The 20,990-nt window shown below is 48.5% G+C and overlaps 1 protein-coding gene and 1 long non-coding RNA gene across 6 annotated transcripts in view; one reads left to right on the top strand and one right to left on the bottom strand.

The window, feature by feature from the left end:
* Nucleotides 1–20,409, top strand: part of LOC110292174 — a 27,366-nt gene extending 6,957 nt beyond the window's left edge. Inside the window, exons 2-3 of the long non-coding RNA XR_002377680.1 lie at nt 13,972–14,055; nt 20,205–20,409. This is a non-coding gene — a long non-coding RNA (uncharacterized LOC110292174). The remainder of the gene's footprint in view (nt 1–13,971; nt 14,056–20,204) is intronic.
* The window catches only part of Dhrs3 (dehydrogenase/reductase 3), a 35,611-nt gene that overhangs the window by 3,416 nt on the left and 11,205 nt on the right, over nt 1–20,990 (bottom strand). For 3 of the 5 annotated variants that reach the window (XM_021159309.2, XM_021159310.2, XM_021159311.2), the window contains 4 exons: nt 5,514–5,657; nt 4,797–4,916; nt 4,222–4,460; nt 288–413 (listed from right to left, as the gene is read on the bottom strand). In XM_021159309.2, the coding sequence (XP_021014968.1) occupies nt 288–413; nt 4,222–4,460; nt 4,797–4,916; nt 5,514–5,657 (629 nt within the window). Of the gene's footprint in view, nt 1–287; nt 414–4,221; nt 4,461–4,796; nt 5,072–5,513; nt 5,658–20,990 lie in introns of all 5 variants that reach the window. The other 2 variants (XM_029475841.1, XM_029475842.1) reach the window with 1 other exon arrangement.

Genomic DNA, 20,990 nt, shown 5'->3' with positions numbered 1-20,990 from the left:
GAGAGAGAGAGAGAGAGAGAGAGAGAGAGAGAGAGAGAGAGAGAGAGAGAGAGATGAACTAGGCAAACAAACCATTCACAGAGATCCTTAGATCAACAAGTCTGCCCTCCTGGTCAGTACAGATAGAGGTGCCACTCCTCAACCTCCTGCCCCCCAGCAGACATGACTAATCAATCTCACATTTACCTTCTCCTGCCTGTTGTCTTTTTCCTAACCGGAGCCCAGGGAAGTTAAGAAAAAAGTTGGGTCTGAACCTGACAAAGAGTTACCTCTCCCCAGTCCCATACCTTTTCAAGATAATGAGGATATTCATGGTCCACGGGAGCAAGAGAAGGGCCTGGTTTTGTTGAACAGCATCTACCGTCCTCCGGGCTACTGTCTCTGGCTTCAGTGGCGGGAAGAGGTTGGGAAACCTGAAGGCAGGAAAATACTGGTTTCTCCTGGGGAAGTTGATCCTTCTGCTGGGTATCTTGGTGAGTGGCTAAGCTTCTGAGGGCCTTGGTTCTTCTGTGTGAGGAACTTGAGGCTGTAGGATTCTCTCCCAGTCCATGCCTGTTAGAGTCCCATGTTCCCTTGATCTTGCAGTAAGGAATGCCCATTAGCAGGGAGTATCTCTGACAGAGTCATGGAATTAGAGTCTACCCTGCTGGGCTCATTCTCCAATGCCCTCTAGCCTTCCTGGCACACTGGATACCCTCTACATTCCACAGCATAGGCCAGTCTTCAGCCTTTCTTCCTGAACCTCTTTCCTCACCAGCCATCCCTGTGGCCTGCTCACTCCTCCTAGTTCTTCTGCTGAGAGACCTCAGCCTCCCACTTGGCTGAGTGACCTCTGCTCTTACCATCTTTCTATTCTCCTTAACCCATGTCAGTGACATCTAGCATGATCTTAAACATCAAGTTCTCCCTTGTCAATGGTCTGTCTCCCTATCAGATTATAAGTTCTCAGAGGGCAGAGGCCCAGTGAGTCTCCATCCCTATTGCATTATCAGCTTCTAATAGTACCTGGTACACAGTAGAAATTCAATAAATACTTGTCACTTTGCCCCACTCTTCTGCTGGGCCGCCTTTCTGCTAAGGAGGTCCTTAGCTTGCTAGTTCACTAACCAGTCAATCACTGATAAAGTGGCTTTCCGTGGGACTTCCGGATGAACAAGCAATCAAATACTCAAGCAACAGGAGTTTCCCATGTTTGTTCAGAAGCATCTGACCCCAGACCCCATGCAACGATAGTTCCCTGGGTATCAGGCCTATGCACAAATATTTCCTGCAATTTTATGGGTAAGGAAGCAGGCACAGTGAGACAGAGGGCAAAGGGGTGAACTGCTAGCCACTGTTCCAATGTTTCTGTTCTTGGATCTTCCTGCCTTCCTCAGTCTGAAGGTACATGCTGACCTCTGTCTCTCAAAGGGCTTGTGATCCACTCTGGTACCATTAAGATTAAGGGCTGTGTGTCATCAGCTCTGATGCCATTCCTGAGCAAGGGGCAGCCCTCTCTGTACCTTCTCAGCTGCGTGAGTGACAAGTGTAGCTTTGGTGTGTGTGTGTGTGTGTGTGTGTGTGTGTGTGTCTGTGTGTCTGTGTGCACGCATATGGGTGTTTATGTGTGTGGAGGTACATAATATGAATGTGTATGGAGGGCAGACGTCATCTTTCAGTATTGTTCTTCAGGAGTCATACACACTGTTTTATGGCCTGGGTCACTTGATGGCCTGAAGTTTGAAACTTGGCTAGCCTGACTGATCAGTCAGCCCTAGGGATTTGCCTATCTCTGCTTCCACAGTGCTGGGACAACAAGTGTATGCTATCTTGCCTGGATTTTTTATAAAAGTGAGTTCTGGAGATCAAACTCAGTTCCTACACCTTGATGACTAGATTTTCTTTGCAGGCCAAGATAGTGATTCCCAGAGCCCCATGAACCTGTAGCCTAGAAGGTTTTCCAGAGAGGTGCATGCTGATGTAGTTCACTGCAACTCCAGTGACACTCTGGCATATCTGCAGTCTCCAGCCTCCACCTGTGTCCAGTACTGACTCTTGAGAGAGGAGAGACAGGACAGCAAGGCCCAGCTGTCTGGGCTTTGGGGGAACCCTTTCTGGTTAAACCCTTGCAGAAGGACCTGATGGAAAGGCTTCAAACCTGTTAAGATTTCCCCCTTTCTCTCCACGGTGGCTGGGATGGCAACAAAGGACCCTGGGAAGCGGACAGAAGAAGCCTGCTCAGCTAGCCCAATTCCAGCTGTACCTCATACTGATGATGTTTCTCTGACACACACACACACACACACACACACACACACACACACACACATATATATATATATATATATATATTTTTTTTTTACAGTAATTGCCCATAGGACCCCCTACTTCACAAGTTAGAAGAGCCTTGTGGAATTGAGTGGCTCTGACTGCTTTGTGAGCATTAGGTGGATAATAGCTACCTGTAGCTATGCAAGAGAGAGTGGAGGGTTTGTCTGGAAGACCTATGCTTTAACTAACTCCTCTTTTCTGAAAGGAAAAAGGGGGGGGAAGAGCCTTGGATTTGTCCTGTAGCCATCTCAGCAGTCTCCTGAGGATGGTGATTGGGATAGGACCTATAACAGGTGGGCATCCATCCAGCAAGAGTGGCTGTATCAGGTGTCCATCGTTGTTTTCATAGTCACTGACTTATTCTACCATCCAGCCACACCCCTAGACGCTCCCCTTTCCACTCCTATTGTTGCATATGGCCTTCCCAGCAACCTTCCTTGAAAATGAGCTGTAAACCCATTTAATAGACAGGGAACTGAGTGTCCGAGAAACGTCATCAGTATGAGGTACAGTTGGAATTGGGCTAGCTGAGCAGGCTTCTTCTGGCCACTTCCCAGGGTCCTTTGTTGCCATCCCAGCCACCATGGAGAGAAAGGGGGAAATCTTAACGGGTTTGAAGCCTTTCCATCAGGTCCTTCTGCGAGGGTTTAACCAGCTCTCATTTTTACCAGCAATCCATCAGGTAAATACTGCTCCTGCTGTTTTACATATGAGTAAAGCACAGCTCTGAAAGGCAGCAAATCTTCCTCCGAATTGGGTGTGTGGTGTGTGACGAGTACCGATGTGATGTTCCATATCAGTGCCATTTACTGTCTAGGATGTCATTCATCACCCAATTTTACAGACACCGAGGCCTGGCATCATACAGCAGGCCTATCACACCTGTAGCATGATGCCACCCTAGGACCCAGCACTCAAGCATGAACCCTAAGCCCAAGTGGGTCTTGGGGTTTCTTCAGGTGGGGCTATAATTTACACTTACTAATTAATAAAAGTTATTGGTGTGTGTGTGTGTCTGTGTCTGTGTGTGTGGTGTGATTGTGTGCATGCCTGCATATATGTGTGAGTGGGCATGTATCACAGAATGCACGTGGTAGTCAGAGGGCACCTTGCTGGTGTCAGTTCTTGCCTTTCCACCATGTAGGTCTCAGGGATCAAAGTCAGACTGGCAGGCTTGGTAGCAAGTTCTCTCACGCACTGAACCACCTCACCTGCCCTGCCTCTGTAGTTAAGACTCACATTTTCAGCACATAGCTTGATTAATGGTTGTTTAAGCACTGCCACACAGCAGCTCCCTTGGGTCCCTTCCCAAGCTCCACAACACCAATCCTGTCTCTGGCACCGTAGTTTTGCCTGGTCCAGAATGCCATGCACATGGGACCGTGCAGAATGTGATCGCATGGCTTCTTTCCCTCAGCATCGTGGGTATGAGCTTCCTTATGCAGGTCACATGAGAATATTCATCTCCTTTCTTGTTGCTGGGTAGTATTTCACTACGTACATCCAGTACTGTGTAAGCTCCTGTACTAAGAAACAGGACCCTAAACATGAGAAGTGGGTCTTGGACTGAACAAAATGGAGAAAGTGCATTGAGCACTAGTATCCAGCTTCCTCTGCTTCTTAACTGTGGATGCAATGTGACCATCTGCCTCATTGCTACTTCCTGCCATGACTTTCTACCAGGACAGACTGTAACCTCAACAAACCCTTCCTTCCTTAAATTGCCTTTATCAGGCACTTTGTTACAGTTGCTGGAAAAGCGACTGATACAGTACAGTTGTATCCCATTGCTTTGGGAGTGGAAAAGGAGGTCTGAGAGTGTGAGACCAAGGCCAAGGGATTCTGGGGCTCTTTCTTGGAAGACTGCTGGCTGGGTGGACTCAGGAGAGGTGGCTGGTCTTACCCACTGACCTGACTCTCATGCCCTGGAACATCTCGGTGCTGGTGTGAAAGGGCAGAACGGTGGTGGCGCTGACACCAGGACAGTCCAACAGCCCCAAGGTCAGGCTCTCCATGAAGGCGAAGGCTGACGCTTTTGACGTGCAGTAGTCGATGGCACCAGGGATGGCTGACAGTGCAAGCACGGAATTGAGGCACACAATATGGCCGTTCTGGAGTTCCAGCATACGTGGCAAAAAGGCCTTGGTGGTCTGAGGGTAGATATCAGGGGTCAGTGTGGAGCAATACAGCTTCTGCCAAGCCTTGAACCCCTGCACTGTGAAGAACACCCTATTCTGGATGGATGCAAAGCGACTCTAGTGACAACCTTCAGTCATGGAGAGGCGGAAGCCTCCCACGGCAGAACAGTAGGCTGGCCAGTCAGAAGTTCTTACGTCTCCCTGTCAGTCATTTCTTTTATCTAGTCATTTTGCTGTTGAATGTCCCTGCAGGCATGAGCCTCAGTCCCACTGAGCCTTTCTTTCTCCCCACCTCACACGGGCTCCCTGCATTGCCTACGGCTGGCTCTGGGCCAGAAAAACCCTTACCCAGAATTGGCCCAGGGTGTTGACATGCTGGGACTTGAGGAGGGCATCATCATCACTGTCCATCAAGCTTTTTCCATGGACCACAGCGGCATTGTTCACCAGGATGGTGATGTCACCCACCTGTGGGCAAGAGGGGGCTGTGGAGCCGTGAGGGCAGCCAGTCCCTGTGGGCTGTACCTGGAGAGGCACAGACCAGGCTCCGCAACCACCAGCCACATGGCCTTTCTGAGCATCAGTCTTGCTTATAAATGGCGCTGGTGCCATACCAGCTGTGTCTGAGGATTAGAAATAGTTTATGGTACATACTATACCCAGAACATAGCATATTTATAATAAATGAGGTTATGGTCACATAAAAACGGTTAATGTTACCATGAATGGGATGTGTAACAGGGTAAATTCTTTTTCTCTACTGGCGCTCACTTATCTACCCAGCCCAAATGTCTTGGATTAGGGAAAAGGTTTTCCCAGAATGCAATGGGACACTTCCTCCCCTTGGTCTCAGAGAGCAAATAACTGAGTCTAAATATCCAAGGGACCACAGAGGGCTACTCTTACGGTATTATCAAGTTTAGTCCCGGCCTAAGCAACTTGGACCAGCTTCATGGAGAGTCCCCCAAGGTTCACTGCACAAAACCAGTCTGTCGTGACAATGCTCCCTCCCAGACCATATGAATTCATATGTGTGTTGGGGCCAGATTCTCCCAGGCTACTGACCTTCTCTCGGACAGCTTTGGCCATCTGGTACACCTCTTCCCGGTTGCCCACGTCACAGATGAAGTAGTGGCACTCTGTGCCCATCTGCCGAATCTCCTCTGTCGTCTCCTTGAGGCATTTTTCAGTCCGCCCCCAGAGAACAATCTGGAAGGAGAGAAAACCAACATAGAATAGGTGGCCTTGAAATAGGCGGCTTTGAAATAGTCGATACAGATACAATGATTGGTGCCAGGAATTTAGAATTTTAATAGTCTTTAAAATGCTGGCTTCCTTGATTCCATCCAAAAATGAAGTGCCCAAATCAAATTAACTGTGAGTTTTAAATAAAAATTATTAGTATTATTATTACTCTTATTGTCATTGTTATTGTTTGTGTATGTTAAGTGTACCACAGTGCATGCCAGTGCACGTGTAGAGGTTTAGAGGTCAGCTTTTAAGAGTTGATTTGCTCTTTCTGCTGTGGGTTTGAGGATCAAACTTAGGTTGTCAGGACTGTTTTTACCTACTACGTTATTGTGCTTGAATGTCTTAGGGTTTCTATCACTGTAAAGAAACACCATGAACAAGAGCAATTTGGGGAGGGAAGGGTTTATTCAGCTAAAACTTCCAGGAAGCTAACAGTCTATCACTAAGGGAAATCAGGACAGGACTTCACTCAGGGCAGGAACCTGGAGGCAGGAGCTGAGGCAGAGGCCTTAGATGGATGCTGCTTACTGGCTCCCTTCTATGGCTTGCTCTGCTTGCTTTCTTACAGAATCCAGGACCACCAGCCCAGGGGTGGCAGAAACCACAATGGGCTGGGTCCCTCCCAATCAATCACTAATGAGGAAAATGTTCTATAGGCTTATGTACAGCCCAATTATATGAAGGCATTCGCTCAGCTGAGTCCTTTCTCTCAGATGACTCTAGCTTGTATCAAGTTGACATAAAATTAGCAACCCTGCTGGCTAATAATAACTTTTCTTTTAAGTTTTTACTTTTATGTGTATGTGCCTGTGTATGGGTGTGTGCGCTTGGGTGCAGGATCCAAGAGAGGCCAGAAGAGGGCATCAGATTCCCCTGGGGCTGGAGTTATAGACTTCTTGATATGGGTACTAGGAAGAAAACGCAGGTTTTCTGGAAGAAACAGCATTACCCATTGAGCTATCTTTCCTGCCCTAACAAGGTTTTAAAAGGGATATCACCTCTTAAGTGAGCCAGCTGTTTTTGAGCACATTTATGAACAGTCTGCTGGTGTGTTAAGTTCAAGCCTTTCTGACATATTTTTCCTGGACACCTCCTGCCAGGCCAGATCCAGCCTTTTACTTGATTCTTAGAGGTAACAGAAAAGGTTTCTGTACAATATTCCTGTACAGGAACCAGTTAAGCTAGCCTTCACACCAATTATGTTTAGAGCTGGGATCATTCCCACTAGCTGCTAGGAAGGATGGGGGTCCCATTCTCCTTCCACGAGAACTTGGAGGACTTCCGCCTCCCTGTGGTCTCACTGGGAAGGAAAGATGCAGGGACAGACAGGAGACAGACAGTGAGACTCCTGCTGAGAAGCAAGGGCTCCCTCACCCATCAGGTAACAAGCGAAGGAGTTACCTAGTGACCTTGACGAGTGGGTCCTAAAGAGGTTAGGCAGATGTTCCACAGAAGACTTGGGATGGAAGCTTGGCTAGTATTCAGCCTAAATTTGAAGGTGAACAGCACATCTCCCCCTACAAAAGAGCAGCCCAGGTTTGGGTGCCTGGGGAGCTAGCTGCCCCGAGATGCAGCTTTATGGTACAGAGACAGAGGTAGGAAACAACACAGTTCAGGTAAATTAGCATAAGGGAGGCAAGTCTCCAGCAAGGGTCTGTGTTTCTTTTTTTAAAAGATTTATTTATTTTTATTTCATGTGTATGTGTGTGCGCCTGATGTATGCATGTGGACTACATGCAAGCCAGTGCCTGTGTAAGCCAGAAGAGCACAAGATCCTCTATAACTGGCTAAAGGTGCTTACAAAGCACCACATGGGTACTAGGAACTGAACCCAGTCCTCTGCAAGAGCAGAAAGTGCTCTTAACTGCTGAGCCATCTCTTCAGCCACAGATGCACATAGGGCTCCATCAGAAGGAGCCTGGGTGCTCCATGACTCTAGAAGAGTATGTCCCTCCTGGTTCTTGGCTGTCCAGAGACAGTCAGTGTATAAAGCTTGCCATGGTCTGCTCAGAATATTTGCAATCAGGAACTAACGAGACCAGCCCTGTCAACTGGGCTGGAAGGTGGCCCTGGAGAGGGAGATAGTGGTGGTCAGGCATGTGGGGTAAAGTTCTGTGCACACTGTCTTCTGAAAGCAGGCAATGGGCACAATCAGGACCGTGGTCCTCTTGAGGTCACCCCTTGTGTGCTGGCAGAGTGGCACTACCTCTCTCTCTGGTACCATGGCTAAGTGTCTTTGTGAACCTGGAGTCCCTAGGACTCCTTCCCTAGGACCCAAATCTGTTCTGTTCATTTTAGTATCTCAGTGCCTACCAAGGAACATGCTGTCTGTTGGATGAATGACAGGGCCAACACTGGGACACTGTAGGTGGGTATTAAACTACCTCTTGAAGCTGAAAGACCCTCTGTGGCTGAGCTATTTGCAGCCGCAGAAGCTTCCATAAGTAAGTATGTGTGGACCAAGAGTCAGTGGGGCTTGGGGTTTCCTAGAGCACCCCCAACTCAGCAAGTACAGACTAGGAGCTAGCCATGGTGCTGGGCAAAGATGAGTTCTGGGAACAGCTTCATCACTCAGGGCAAATCTCTGTGTATGGTGTTTGTGTGTTTGGGTCTCTGAGTGTGAACCTAACTGAGTGTGCACCTGCGTGTCTGTAAGTCTATGAATTCATTTGCATGTCTGTGAATGTATGTTTGTCTGAGTATCTGAGAGTGTGTATCTGTGGGTTCGTGTCTACGCCTGTGAGCATGCTTTGTGTGTATGCATCTGTGCATGGGAGCAGAAATGTGCATCTATGATGGCTCGCAGTCCTGTGTGCTTGTGCCCTCAGGCTCTCTGGTGGATGCACACAGATCTTTAGATAACCTTACAGAGTCTATGCCCGTGCCCATCTGTCCTCATGAGCCAGCCTGGACCTCTGTGGTCATGGTGGCTCAAATGTGGAGCTGTCTTGAAGGCCAGGACTCCCTGGCTGAACTGACAGGCTCCTCTTGGAGCTTCTGTCCAGTCCTCAGAGAATCTGAGTCCCTGATGGGTACAATGCATGCAAGTATGCCCTAGTAGCTCTGTCATGGTTGCCTGGATGACCACAACTGTTGGCAAATCCTGCCCAGGTCCGGGTGAAGATGAGGGTGGAGGGGAGAAATGAGGTTTGATAGGACACTGGGGAAGGGGTAGCCTGGAAACTGCTTAAGCTTCTGCTTAAATTTCCTGTCTGACCAGCTGGCATGGTCAGGTTAGACTAAGCTTATAAAATCAGGATTGGAGTCTTCACACTTCTTGGCCTCCAGTCTTCTTCTGCAAGGTTAAACAGTGGGCTTCTGTTCCCTTCTCCTCTCAGGGCTGGTGAGCAGGATGAGGAAGGAAAGGGTCCCTTGATATGAACTGCCAACAGTGCCTGCCCTACTTTGCCTTTCCTGCCATCTGCCAGTCTCAGCAGCTGAAGCCCTTCGCATCATCTCCGTTAGAGACTTACATTACCTACTTTCCACACTTGGAAATTGGGGCTCAATTATTAATTCAGGTGTCCAAAGACACATCTGGTGTATGGCACAGGCAGGATCTGAACCCAGAATCTCTCCTCCTCAGGTGCAGCCCTGAGGCATGGCTAGACAGGATAAGCAGGACAGACCCAACTCCAACTCTAGATCTGTCCGTTGCTGCTGTCTGTTCCTGAACAGGAATCCCTCCCTGTGTCTCATCCAGCTTGATGTCTCTACCACAGCCTTATCCACCAAGCTGTCAGGGCCAGAGAACCTGACATAGGTGGCTGCTGAGCCCAGAGCTGGGACCTAAGAGAACAAAAGGGACACAGTTCCCACCTCAGGAACTTGTTCCAGTAAGGAAGGTTGAGTGATCAAGGATCAATCGCAACCTGGGAAGAGGTGGTGGGGGTGGGGGAAGAGGAGAAAGAATAAACAAAGGGACCTGTGGAGATTCAGGAGCTAGCCAAACTGACTATTCATAGAGAAGGAAACTGCAGCTCAGAGAAGCCTAAGCACCTTGTCTGAGGCCACACACACAAACTGACAGAGCTGGTATTTGAACATCACTGTTGTGTGGCTCCAAGCACAGGTAGTCAGTTACAACTGCTATTCACTGTCATAAACTCAATCCCCAGTAGTACTGAAGACAAAGTAAAGCCTTGTATGTTTCCTCCTAAGGCCCTGAAGGGAATCAGCATAGAGCTAGTGCCTGCTGGGTGTTCTGCAGGCTCGCTCTGCTGGGATGGTCCTGGGGAGGAAGAACAGACAGGCCGCAGTACCAATCTTCTAGTCACTCAAGGGACTGTAGTCATTTAAGTGTGTTAGGGCTAGGGAAGAAGTCCAGGGACTCAGAGAGCAAAGAAAGGGGATCAACACGGAATCATGCAGAAAAGCCCACCCGACACCCCATCAGGTCAAGGAAGCAAGCAGCCTCAGATGGATGCCAGGGGGAAGAATCAGGCCGGTCTGCCACTAGCTTCTTTATGTCTGTTTATGGGAAGCATCTCTAACGAACTAGGTGACTCTGATCTTCAAAACCAGGGGCTGGTGAGATGGCTTGGCAGTTAAGGTGCTTGTCACCAAGTTTGATGACCCGAGTTTGATCTCTGGGACTCATGTGGCGGGGGGGGGGGGACGGGACGGGACGACAGCTGACTACTCTGAGTTATCCTCTGTCTTCCTCACATGTGCTGTGGCACCCACCCCAAACCCCAAGTAAAAATCAACAACAGTAGCAACAACAGCCCAGGTGTAATAGTACACACCTATAATTGAAGTGTAAGGGGACTGAGGCGGGAGGATGGCCAGTTCAAGGCCAACCTGGGCTATACAGTAGGATTCTGTCTCAAAGCAACACAGGTACCAATAAGAACAGAGGCAAAAGAAAAATGCATAATACAAACCTTCCCCACTGTAACTCTGCATCATTCACCCCTGTTTAGCTCAAGTGCTTCTCAATACCTCCCCTTTTAAATAATTTATGTATTTTTTATTTTATGAACATTGGTATTATGCCTGCATATATGCCTGTGTGGGTGTCAGATCCGCTGGAACTGGAATCACAGACAGTTGTGACCTGGTATGTGGGTGCTGGGAATTGAACCCAGGTCCCCTGGAAGAACAGCCAGTGCTCCTAATCGCTAAGCCATCTCTCCAGCCCCTCACCAATACCTCTTTAGGGCTCTATACCCATGATAAAGTAGCTATTTGTTGTCTCTCTACATTATTTTTCTCTAAAATATTGTAAACTCCTATTCATCCTGCAGAGCCACGTCTGACTGTCCCTGGTTTCAAAGTCTTTCCAGCCATTGTCCATTCCACCCACATGGAATGCCCTCTTTCATCCTCACACAGTGTGGGTGAGCATGTTACTCCCCACACAATAGGTCTCAGACAGATAAAGTGACTTGCCCAGGGTCACGCCTCTCCTATCTGTACAGCTGTATGACTCAGAAACTCTGCTCCTCCCTGCTAAGACTAGCCCTTGTTTTGTGTTTCCACTGGCAGACAGATGAGTGTGCCGACCATTTGGAAGCTCTTTGCCTTGGCTCACATACTTCAGGAACTCTTATTCATCTTGCAAATCCAGCACTGGCCAGGGTCAGTTCACCCAGTCACATGGTGCTGGCCCTTCTAGACAAGTCTGCTGATTCTAGGACTCTGGTATTCCTTCCTACTCACCTTTGCCTTCCGTATCCAGGGAGATACCCTAGAGATTGGCTGTGTGTGTGTGTATGGCAGGAGTGTGGAGGGTGGGGTGGCACCAGTGACATGAACAGATAATCTCAGGTCCAAGTCCTTGGGCAGGTCAGGGAACTCATGGTCCATGAACCCTGGGGCTTAGGGTCAAACTGATGATGTTGGCCTTGTAGACAGAAGGAAAATGCCAAGCAGAGACACCAAGCATGGTAGGCAGGGCAGCAGACTGGGTAAGAGAGCTTTGAGAGGGGTGTGGCTTCTTGCCTCCACATCCAGCATAATAGGTAGGTGATAAGATGATGCTAATTAAGAGCCATGCTTATGGCTGGGTGAGAGTGATCTTGGAAATTTCAGTCCATTGTAGTCAAAGCTAGGGTGGTCTTGAATAGAAAGGGATGGGTATAATCCTGGAGGGACTTCCTGTGGTGTCTGAGACATGGGCATGGCATACTCTATCTATCTATCTATCTATCTATCTATCTATCTGTCTGTCTGTCTGTCTGTCTGTCTGTCTGTCTGTCTGTCTGTCTGTCTGACTGTCTGTCTATCTATCTATCTATCTATCTATCTATCTATCTATCTATCTATCTATCTATCTATCTATCTTGGTGGTACCAGGGATTGAACTCTGGACCCAGCCCATGCTAGGTAAATATTCTACTAGTGAGCAGCTATAATCCTCCAATCCCTCCTCTTTTAAAAAACATTTTGAGACAAGGTTTAATGTTGACCACACTGGCCTTGAGTTGGCTCTGTAGCCCAGGCAGGCCTTGAATGTGTGACTCCCCTACATTAGCCTCTCAAGTATCAGACTTGGGAACAAAGCACACTTTCAAATTTAAAGATGTCAGACACAGTAGCACATGTCTGTAATGTGAGCAATGGGAGACTGAGGCAGAAGGGTCATAAGCTTATGGGTTGCCTGTCTCAAAAACAGCTTTTACATTCCCATCTACTTTCTTTTCCTTTTCTTTCTTTCCTTCTTTCTTTCTTTCTTTCTTTCTTTCTTTCTTTCTTTCTTTCTTTCTTTCTTTCTNTCTCTTTCTTTCTTCCTTCCTTCCTCCCTCCCTCCCTCTCTCTCTTTCTCTCTTTCTCTCTTTCTCTCTTTCTTTCTTTCTTTCTTTCTTTCTTTCTTTCTTTCTTTCTTTCTTTCTTTCTTTTCTTTCTTTCTATATTGGGTCCCATGTAGTCAAGGTCGACTTTCCTACTCTCCCACCTCTCCCATCCTTGTACTAGGATTACAGACATGTATCAGCATTCTGGGTTTTATGCAGTGCTGCGGAATCAAACTCAGGGCTTCATGCATGCTAGGCTCAACCAACCAAGCTACATCCCAAGCATATATAAATCCCAAGGCATTTCTAAAGTGAGAAAAATCCTAAAGATATTTCTCATCTCTTGAATAAAGTGGAAAGTGGCTCTGTAGTCACTCTGGCTTAAGTCCCTCTGATCTGTCATTGTGAACTTGGAGACCCCGGGTAACCTCCTTTATGAGTTGGAGTTTAGAGTGCCTTGAAAGGACAGTGGGAACATTGGGGGTAGGGGTGGGGGGTGGGCTCATTATGAACCAGTTGGGGTTATTGTCAACAACACAACAGCCACAGAGCCCTCTTTTTGTAAAGGATTTGCCAGGCCCACAAAACTGGAGGTGTTAAGGATGATGGTGGCCCATAGCACCCTGTCTTGCTTCCCTCAGACACAGACTTGTCTGGGTCCAGAACTGTAGTGGTCTCTGTCTCATCTTTTCCCTGACTTGAAAGACATCCTTCAGCCACAGCCACGGGCCAGGCAAGCAAATACCTGAGCCCAAGTTGCCCCATCTGCAAGGTCAACTAGCAGGACCTTGCTGGGCAAATTTTTCTAGGAGGCTAGGTTTTCAGGATGGACTCTGGAAGTTCCTGGGAATTCTAGGGAGGAGCCTCTGGGGCTGTTGAGAGGGAGGAGACTTGGAAGACATGTTTTAGGACCCTCTCTTTGCCTTCCCAGCTATCCACAGTAGTGTCACTTTAATTAAGCTTCTAGAACTATCGACTCTACAAAAACTGGTTCAAATAGTATCAGACTTGAAGCTCTAGCTCTTAACTGGCTCCGACAGAAGGCCCCTTATCTTGTGACAAGCCCGAGGTGGTTGCCCCAGTCCTTATCCATTGCCAGCACTTTCCTGTCACTGTGGGCACAGACAAGAAGCCCCCTTCTTTCCAAATGTCAACCATTCAAAGTGATGATCATGTGCCTGCTGAACTGCCTCCTTCTCTGAGTCTTTCCAAGAGGCTCCATGCTCACAGGAGTCAGATAGGGAGGAGTGGCCACTGCATTCAGTGCTCTGTGACCAGGAGGCAAGATTCAGAGCCTCAGATGGTCCTTCAGCGCCAGCATGGACAGCTCTGGCTTTACAGGAGGTGTGTGTGTGTGTGTGTGTGTGTGTGTGTGTGTGTGTGTGTGTGTTTGGAGGTCAGAGAGTGACAGCAGGTGTCTTACTCAGCTGCCCTCCACCTGAGACAAAGGGCTCTCACAGAACCTGCAGCTCACTGATTCAGCAAGACTACCTGGTCAGCAAACCCCAGAGATCCTCTTGTCTCTCTTTCCCCAGGACTGGGATGACAGGCTTGTGATGCTGGGCCCAGATTTCTAGATGGATGCCAGGGATCTGAACTCAGATCCTCACGGGAATACAGTAAGCACTTTGCTGACGAAGCCATCTCCTGAGTCCTAGGTGGTAGCATCTTTTATGAGAAGGAGCATCTGTTTCTGTTCATAGCAATAATATTAGTATTTATGTTATAATACTAATGGCCTCAGGTTTATTTCAGGAATCCCATGGCCAAATCCCAGGACAGAGGTGGCGATGCTCATCCATAAGTCTCCGACTGCAACTTGGAGCCAGGTAGTAACTTCTTCCTGGAGTTTGGGCCCTTCAGTGATTCACCATAATGATCAAGAGCCCTAACACATATCCCAGCAGGCTCTGGTAACTCTAGGAAAGAGTCCACAGACATTGTTACAGGAGGAAACTGAGTCACAGACGAAGAAAACAATTTACCCATATGCTATCTGATTCTCAAAACTGTGCCCTTGGCCACTGCCTGCCTGCATGAACAAAGGGATCCTGTGAGCCTATTCATTACACAGGTATCACTAAGCAATGTGCCCGGGAATTACAGCACCCATGTGCCTGTCTGGATAGTCTCCCAGGGAAGGAGAGGCCTCATGATCCTGTATTTGTGTGACTCTTGCTCCTGCTGGCCAGGTGGTTACTAAGTAGACAAGAGTGACAATCCTCACTGGCTGTGAGGGTGCCCAAGTCCTACAGGCTAGACCAAAGGGGCAGAAGTCATGCATTCCTATTGGTGGCAGTATAAGAAAAACAGGTGGGGGAGGGAAGCCAGGGACACCACTTTTAGGGCTCTTGCTTTGAGCATGTCCCTATTTTAGGGATCTTATATTAAATCCTCACAACAGGAAGAACAGGAAGATATGTGACCTTGTGGGGCTATGAGCAAGTCCTGACAGCCAATGTTCAAGACAGTAGCCTTATTTATAGATATGACACAGTTAAGGCCCCCAAAGAGAAACAGTCATGCATTAGGGTCCATGCTGTAATACCCAGACATGTTGCTTAGTGATACCTGTGAAATCCTCATTAGAAATAAAAGGTTTGAAGAGAGAAATCTATAGGCAGTGGGCCCCAGAACTATAATAGACCAAATCTGTATTTTTTGCCTGTTTTGTTTATTTCTCCATGAGACAAGGTCTGTAGCTCAGGCTGGTCTTAAACTTGGCAATCTACCTGCCTTAGCTTGTGTTACCACACCTGGCTAAGACCTGTCGTTACAAGTTACTTAGCGTGTGGTTACTTCTTGCAACTACCATAGGTGAGTCCTGTTATCTCCATTCAATAGATGAGCACAGAGACCTTGTGATATTGAGGTCAGGGAGCCTGTGGGCTCAATCACCAGACCACTGGGTCTCATCCTCCACACTGCCATTTGCAGATGCCTCCTCTGTCCTCCCCAAAGATGCTTTGTGGTCCCATATAGGTACTTTTCTCTAACTCTGCACTCAGCCCATCAGAATTCTTGTCATCCACCGTCTGATTCTAGCCACTTTAGGTCTAGCCTCCTTCTCCCCTCCAGCAGACTGGGGGCTGTGGCCCCAACTGATCCTCTCCCACCCTGCTGCTGCTTCAGGTGAAATGCAACACAACAGCCATCTAGAATCTAAGCTGGGCATCATTATTGGGTTTCAAAACTCACTCAGTAAAATTTAGCGACAGCCATGTTTGCTCTCTGCCAGCTCTCTCAGGACGTATTAGTATCCACTTGAGTAATCATTCAGCCCGGAACTTCCACCTCAATGTGGCTTTTCTCTGCCTTGTCCTTGAAGTGCACCCTATCTCCCCAACACTGCTCCAATGTATACCCGAGAGGCCTTCAGGAAGTCAGCCCTAACAATTGACACCTGATCCAACCCCATCCCTTGTCTTGTCTTTGATACAGATGCTCCTGTCTTTCTACAGTGGCTCTCTCTTGAGATCCTAAAACTGCTACTTGCCAAGGGGCAGTGTTTGCCCTTGATCAAAAACCAAGTGAGACCTGACTGGGGTTTTCCTACTCCTACCAACAAGCCCTGGACTGATTCTTACACTGGTTCTGAGTCAGCTGCTCTCTCTAGCTAGAAGAACAAGGGCCTTTGCTTCTTTCCACAAATATCAGTAACCACCACATACAGCAAAGGACAAGCCACAAGGGTGGAGACACACGGGCTGCAGTTCCTGGCTGAAGCCCTGTGACCTCTGCCCCAGTTCCTCCACTTGGGCCTTGTGGAGCAGAAGGCCAGGGGATCTTGTGGGTAGGAGCTGAAGAGAGAGAGGGAGACATTATTTGCCCACTCCTGGCATGTTACACAATGACAATATGACTTCCCAGCCAAGTGGGATTTGATCCCAGGTAGTTATAGCATGGATAGAGTAGGGGTTCAGTTTATCCCATTCTTGTGGTCAGTCTGCATATGGGTGTGTGTGTGTGTAGGGGGGCGGGGGAGGTTGGGGAAAGATAACACAAGATGCAATTGACTGTATAGGCTGGTGAGATGGCTCAGTGGGTCTTAATGTGCTTGCCTGGTAAGAATGAATACCAGATTTTGGATTCTTAAGGCCACACTGTAGCCCACCTATAACAGGAGTCCATGGAGACTAGGCCAGATAACAAGATCAAGGTTCAGTGAGAGACCCTACTTCAACACAAAACCTGAAGAGTGACTGAGGAAGACATTCAACTTCAACCTTGGGCTTTCATATGCACACACTGGCACACACACACACACACACACACACACACACACACATACACACCATCACACATGCATGCACATACATTCCCCTCTAAACAAAACTCTGGCTGACCATGTCAAGTAGGGGTGGCTGCAAGTATCCCAAGAGGAACAGAGAGCTTCACAGGGGAAGATGGCGGGTGGAAGTGGTACTAAAGGGGGCAGGCTGCTGGAAATAAGGTAACATTTCAGCAGAGACCTGAGGGATGTAAAGGAGGGAGCCATACAGATGTCTTGGAGAAAGAGGCAGATAGAGTAGCCAATGGATGCACAGGTCTCCGAGCAGGAAGGAGGTCTGGGTGATGATGGTATGGTGATAGCAACCAGAAGGAGGTCAATGTATCATAGCCAGACAGTGGATACCAGCCCCAGTGGGCACTGAATTCTACTTTGAGTATGTTAGTGGGGGTGTTGGTGGTGGTAGTATTATGAGCAGAGATAGGACAGTTTCTGGTTTGGATGTTGGAGCCAGTTTTGAGTCTTGGAAGGGGAATTTAGGATCCAGGTGGGATAGGACTAGTTAGGAGGTGTGGTATGCTCAGAGGTGTCTGGGAGGGGTGATGGGAGAGGAGACTGCTAGGAGGCTTACAGGGTTGGCTGTGGGCTGTTACAAGAGGGACCAGGCTCACAAAGTGCTGAGGAGAAGTTGCAAAAAGAAAGCTGCCATCCTGAGCTCCATTCCTCCTGCACCAGGGAAAGTGGACTTTGCTGAGTCTGGGTATCTGAGAAGAGAGAGACTTTGTAAGATCTCAGGCTGCTTCAGTTTCTGACAGCATGCCATTGGTGAAGCAGAGGGAAGGGCAGTGCTAGGCCAGCTACCACCTAGGTTGTAAACACAGTTTCCAATAACAGAGTGGCCCCTGTCCCTGGCGCCTAACAGTTACCACACCGCTGCCTTAGAACTGTGTGCTCCACGCAAAAGGAGCAAGGCTGGCCAGCAGGCTCACATGATGGAGGCAGTGGCCAGGCACAGCACTCAGAGGGCTGGCAGAAGGCTCCAGGAAGTCTTTCTGCAAGTGGAGGTGGGGTAGGGTAGGGGATTGTTGGTGAAAGTTGGGCAGATGCAGGAGGGTGGGGCTCTGGACTGCAGTGGGTAGGGACTGGTTGGTGGGGTGAGGGATTAGGGTTCCAGGCTGAGGGAAAGAGGATGGGTGCAGTAGGTTAGTAGAGGTCTGGGGTTGGAATGCAAAGTGCATGCAGAGTTGAGGTGGGGGGTTCTGACTGAAGATAGGCGCAGGAGTGAGGAGTAGGAGGCTGGTGTTTGGGTCCTGAATACTACGAGTAGGGACAAAGTAAAGGATGTATATGGGGCTGGAGTTAGGATCTTGGGTGCAAGTAGGAGGTTGTAGAGGAATAAGAGGACTGGGGGTTAGGTTCTGAGTGGAGATAGAGGAGGGGTGGGGGTGAGTAGTGGACTGAGTGGGGTATCTGGGGCAGATGGGAAGGAGCAGGGAGACAGGAAATGGGTGCTGGCTCAGATAGCAAGGGATTGGTTGAAGATAAAATCTGGCCAGTCAGACCTCAGGCTCTTCCTCCACGACCAGACTGGCAGTAAACAAATATCCTGATGTCATGGGTGCTGCTGACTGGTGGCCAGACTCAGAGCTGCGAATGGAGTACACAGTAGCAGCCCCAGGCCATGCAGTCTGTTGGAGACATGCAGGCTTGATCTAGCCATACGTCTGCTCCCTTGCTCCTCAGTGAGGGCAGTCCAGCTGCACATGCTGACAGGATACTGCAAAAGCCACCAGACATTGCAACACGCAGCCAGTCTGCTGGCCGCTGGGTGAACTGTGCGCCACCCCACCACCCCCAGCCACAGGCACCCGTCCAGCTGGAGGGCTTGCCTCTTCTGGAGCATCTCTGAGACTGGCAGATTCTACTATCTGCAGTCAGCCTCCCTTGTAGTAGGGACTGGAGGGGATCCTGAACCTGCACCTCCCTCAAGGGACCGCCAAGCTCAGAGGCAGGGCCTTAGGTCAGCTCTGGTCTTCGTCCAGTGGGTTGGGAAGTGTCTACTGTGGCTCCCAGTGTCTGCAGTGGCTCTGGACTTTATGGAAAGTTCATAGAGAAGAGAGTAATATTCTCCAGGTATAACAATATGTCACATTGGATGACAGCTGCTGTTCCCAGCCAGACTGTCTAGTCCAAAGGTCTTCCTGGCTCCAACATCTTGGCCATGCTACCCTTTGGGTAGGAAGCAGCCTCGTCAGGGTTCCCAGGAATATACTCAGGAGTGGACTTGCTTTGTGGCTGGATGAGTCACTTGGGGTCTCTGGGCTCCGTCATTTCCAGCTGGCTTCCTTGGACTGGGGAAGGTTAAAAGTGCAAGAAAATGCTTTTGGAGCACGAAGGCTGATGAGCAGCCAGAGATGCTGGCTCTGCCTGAGGACAACCCAGAGCCACAGAAAGCCCAGGGAATTTGCTGTCCCCAGTGGCCCTCAATCATTTACAAGGGGAAGCTGGGGCCTCAGCCCCTTAGATATAAGTGGTTCTCTGGGCCTCAGGAGCCTTTATACTGATTTCCTTAGTGGGTCCTGGAACTCACACTTAACCTGCTTTGTCGAGGGCAGAGAGCCTTGAAGTGACTCCACATCCCTGTGTGTGTGCGTTAGGATGGGGAGCAGAGGTTGACATTGCGATGTTTTCTATGGCTCTCTACCTTATTTTCTGACATAAAGTCTTTTCACTAAACACGGGTGTTACAGTTCTGACTAGGCTGCCAGGCCATCAGGATCCCGGGCTCTACTTGTCTCCGCTTCCCAGTAGTTGGGTTGTAGATGTGCATCGATAGCTTTTACATGGGTGTCAAAATGCAAGGTCTTCAATGCTTGCACAGCAAGCACTTCATCCACCAAGCCATCCCTCAGTCCCTCCACCCCTGATAACAATCACCCCTGAAATGTGGCTTAGCACAGTCTTCTCTTTTGACTGATTCGGTCTTTACAGTCCTCCCCTTACACCGTCCAGCTTTATTATCTTTGTAATGCCTGGTCATTATGTGAAATGACAATAGTTAGGGTGTGTTTCTCCTTTCCCCCCCTTCCTCCACCCTGGTAAAGAATTCAGGCATTCTGGGTAATTGGGTATCTGGTGAGCATGTGAGTGATGAATGACACCATGTTGCCATTTTTGTCAGCAATGATAATGCTACTGATTACCATTAGGACCAGCCACAGGAATGACAAGGTCTCTCGCTGCTCAAGCAACCATAAAAAAACGTAATCACAGAGACCTTAAAGAGGGAAAACAAGTGGAGGACCAAGTGCAATCGTCTGGTTACAACAGCACTCACATCAGCAACACTCAACACTACTGGGAAGCCATGAGCGTTCTTCTGCCTGTCCCGGGTGGCAGGCAACATATATCTGCCATTCAAAACCTAAGATGTACTAGGGAGAGGGCTCAAAGAATACGAGCACATATACACATAAAATACTTTTAAAGATTTATTTATTTTTCTTTTATGTGTATGAAATATTTGCTTGCATATAGATGCACGTGCATAATATATACCATGTGCATGTCCTGTGCCAGAAGAGCCTAGAAGATGGCATCTGATCTCCTGGAACTGGCACTACAGACAATTGTGAGACATCATATGGGTGCTACGAACTGAACCTGGGTCCTCTGCAAGAGCAATAAGCATTTTTAACCACTGAGCCTTCCATCTTATTTTCTCAAAGAAATTATTGTATGTATATATGCATGGTGTATGTGTTTTGGGGCATGTATGCTGTGGTATATGTGTGGAGGCCAGAGGACATCTTTGTAGAATTTGTTGATTCCTTCCAACTTTACATGAGTTCTGAGGATTGAACTCAGGTCACCAGTCTTTATCTGTTGGGTATCTTGCTTGTTCTGACCTGTTTTAGATATGGGCACTGAGGCCTGAGAAGCATGACTATCAAGAGTACAGCCAGGAACTCATTGGGTAGCCCTGGCCCTGGCCGTTGGCACCTCCAGAAGTGAGAATTCAGCTACAGTTTAGAAAGATGAACTTCCTCTATTCCCTTCCTCCTCCACTCCTCTGTGTGGTGTACTTCCGAGGTCACACAACGCACAACACACAACATGCCCAGCAACACACCAGGGAAGATGGTTCCCAGGGAGACTTAGCTTGTAAAGTACTTTATTGCCACACCTCCAAAGGCAAGCCTTAAGGAACTCAGAGGGCTCCTGAAGGTTGTTTGCTAAAGGCAAATTTACTTTCTGAGAGGACACAGGTCACATGCTGTGTAGCTGATCTCCCAGTTGACTGCTGGTGGGCTGATATGGAGG

The sequence above is a fragment of the Mus caroli genome, chromosome 4, assembly GCF_900094665.2.
Source record: "Mus caroli chromosome 4, CAROLI_EIJ_v1.1, whole genome shotgun sequence".
NCBI lineage: Eukaryota > Metazoa > Chordata > Mammalia > Rodentia > Muridae > Mus > Mus caroli.
Note: the sequence above shows the minus strand (reverse complement) of the source record. Positions and strands in the feature narration are given on the sequence as shown.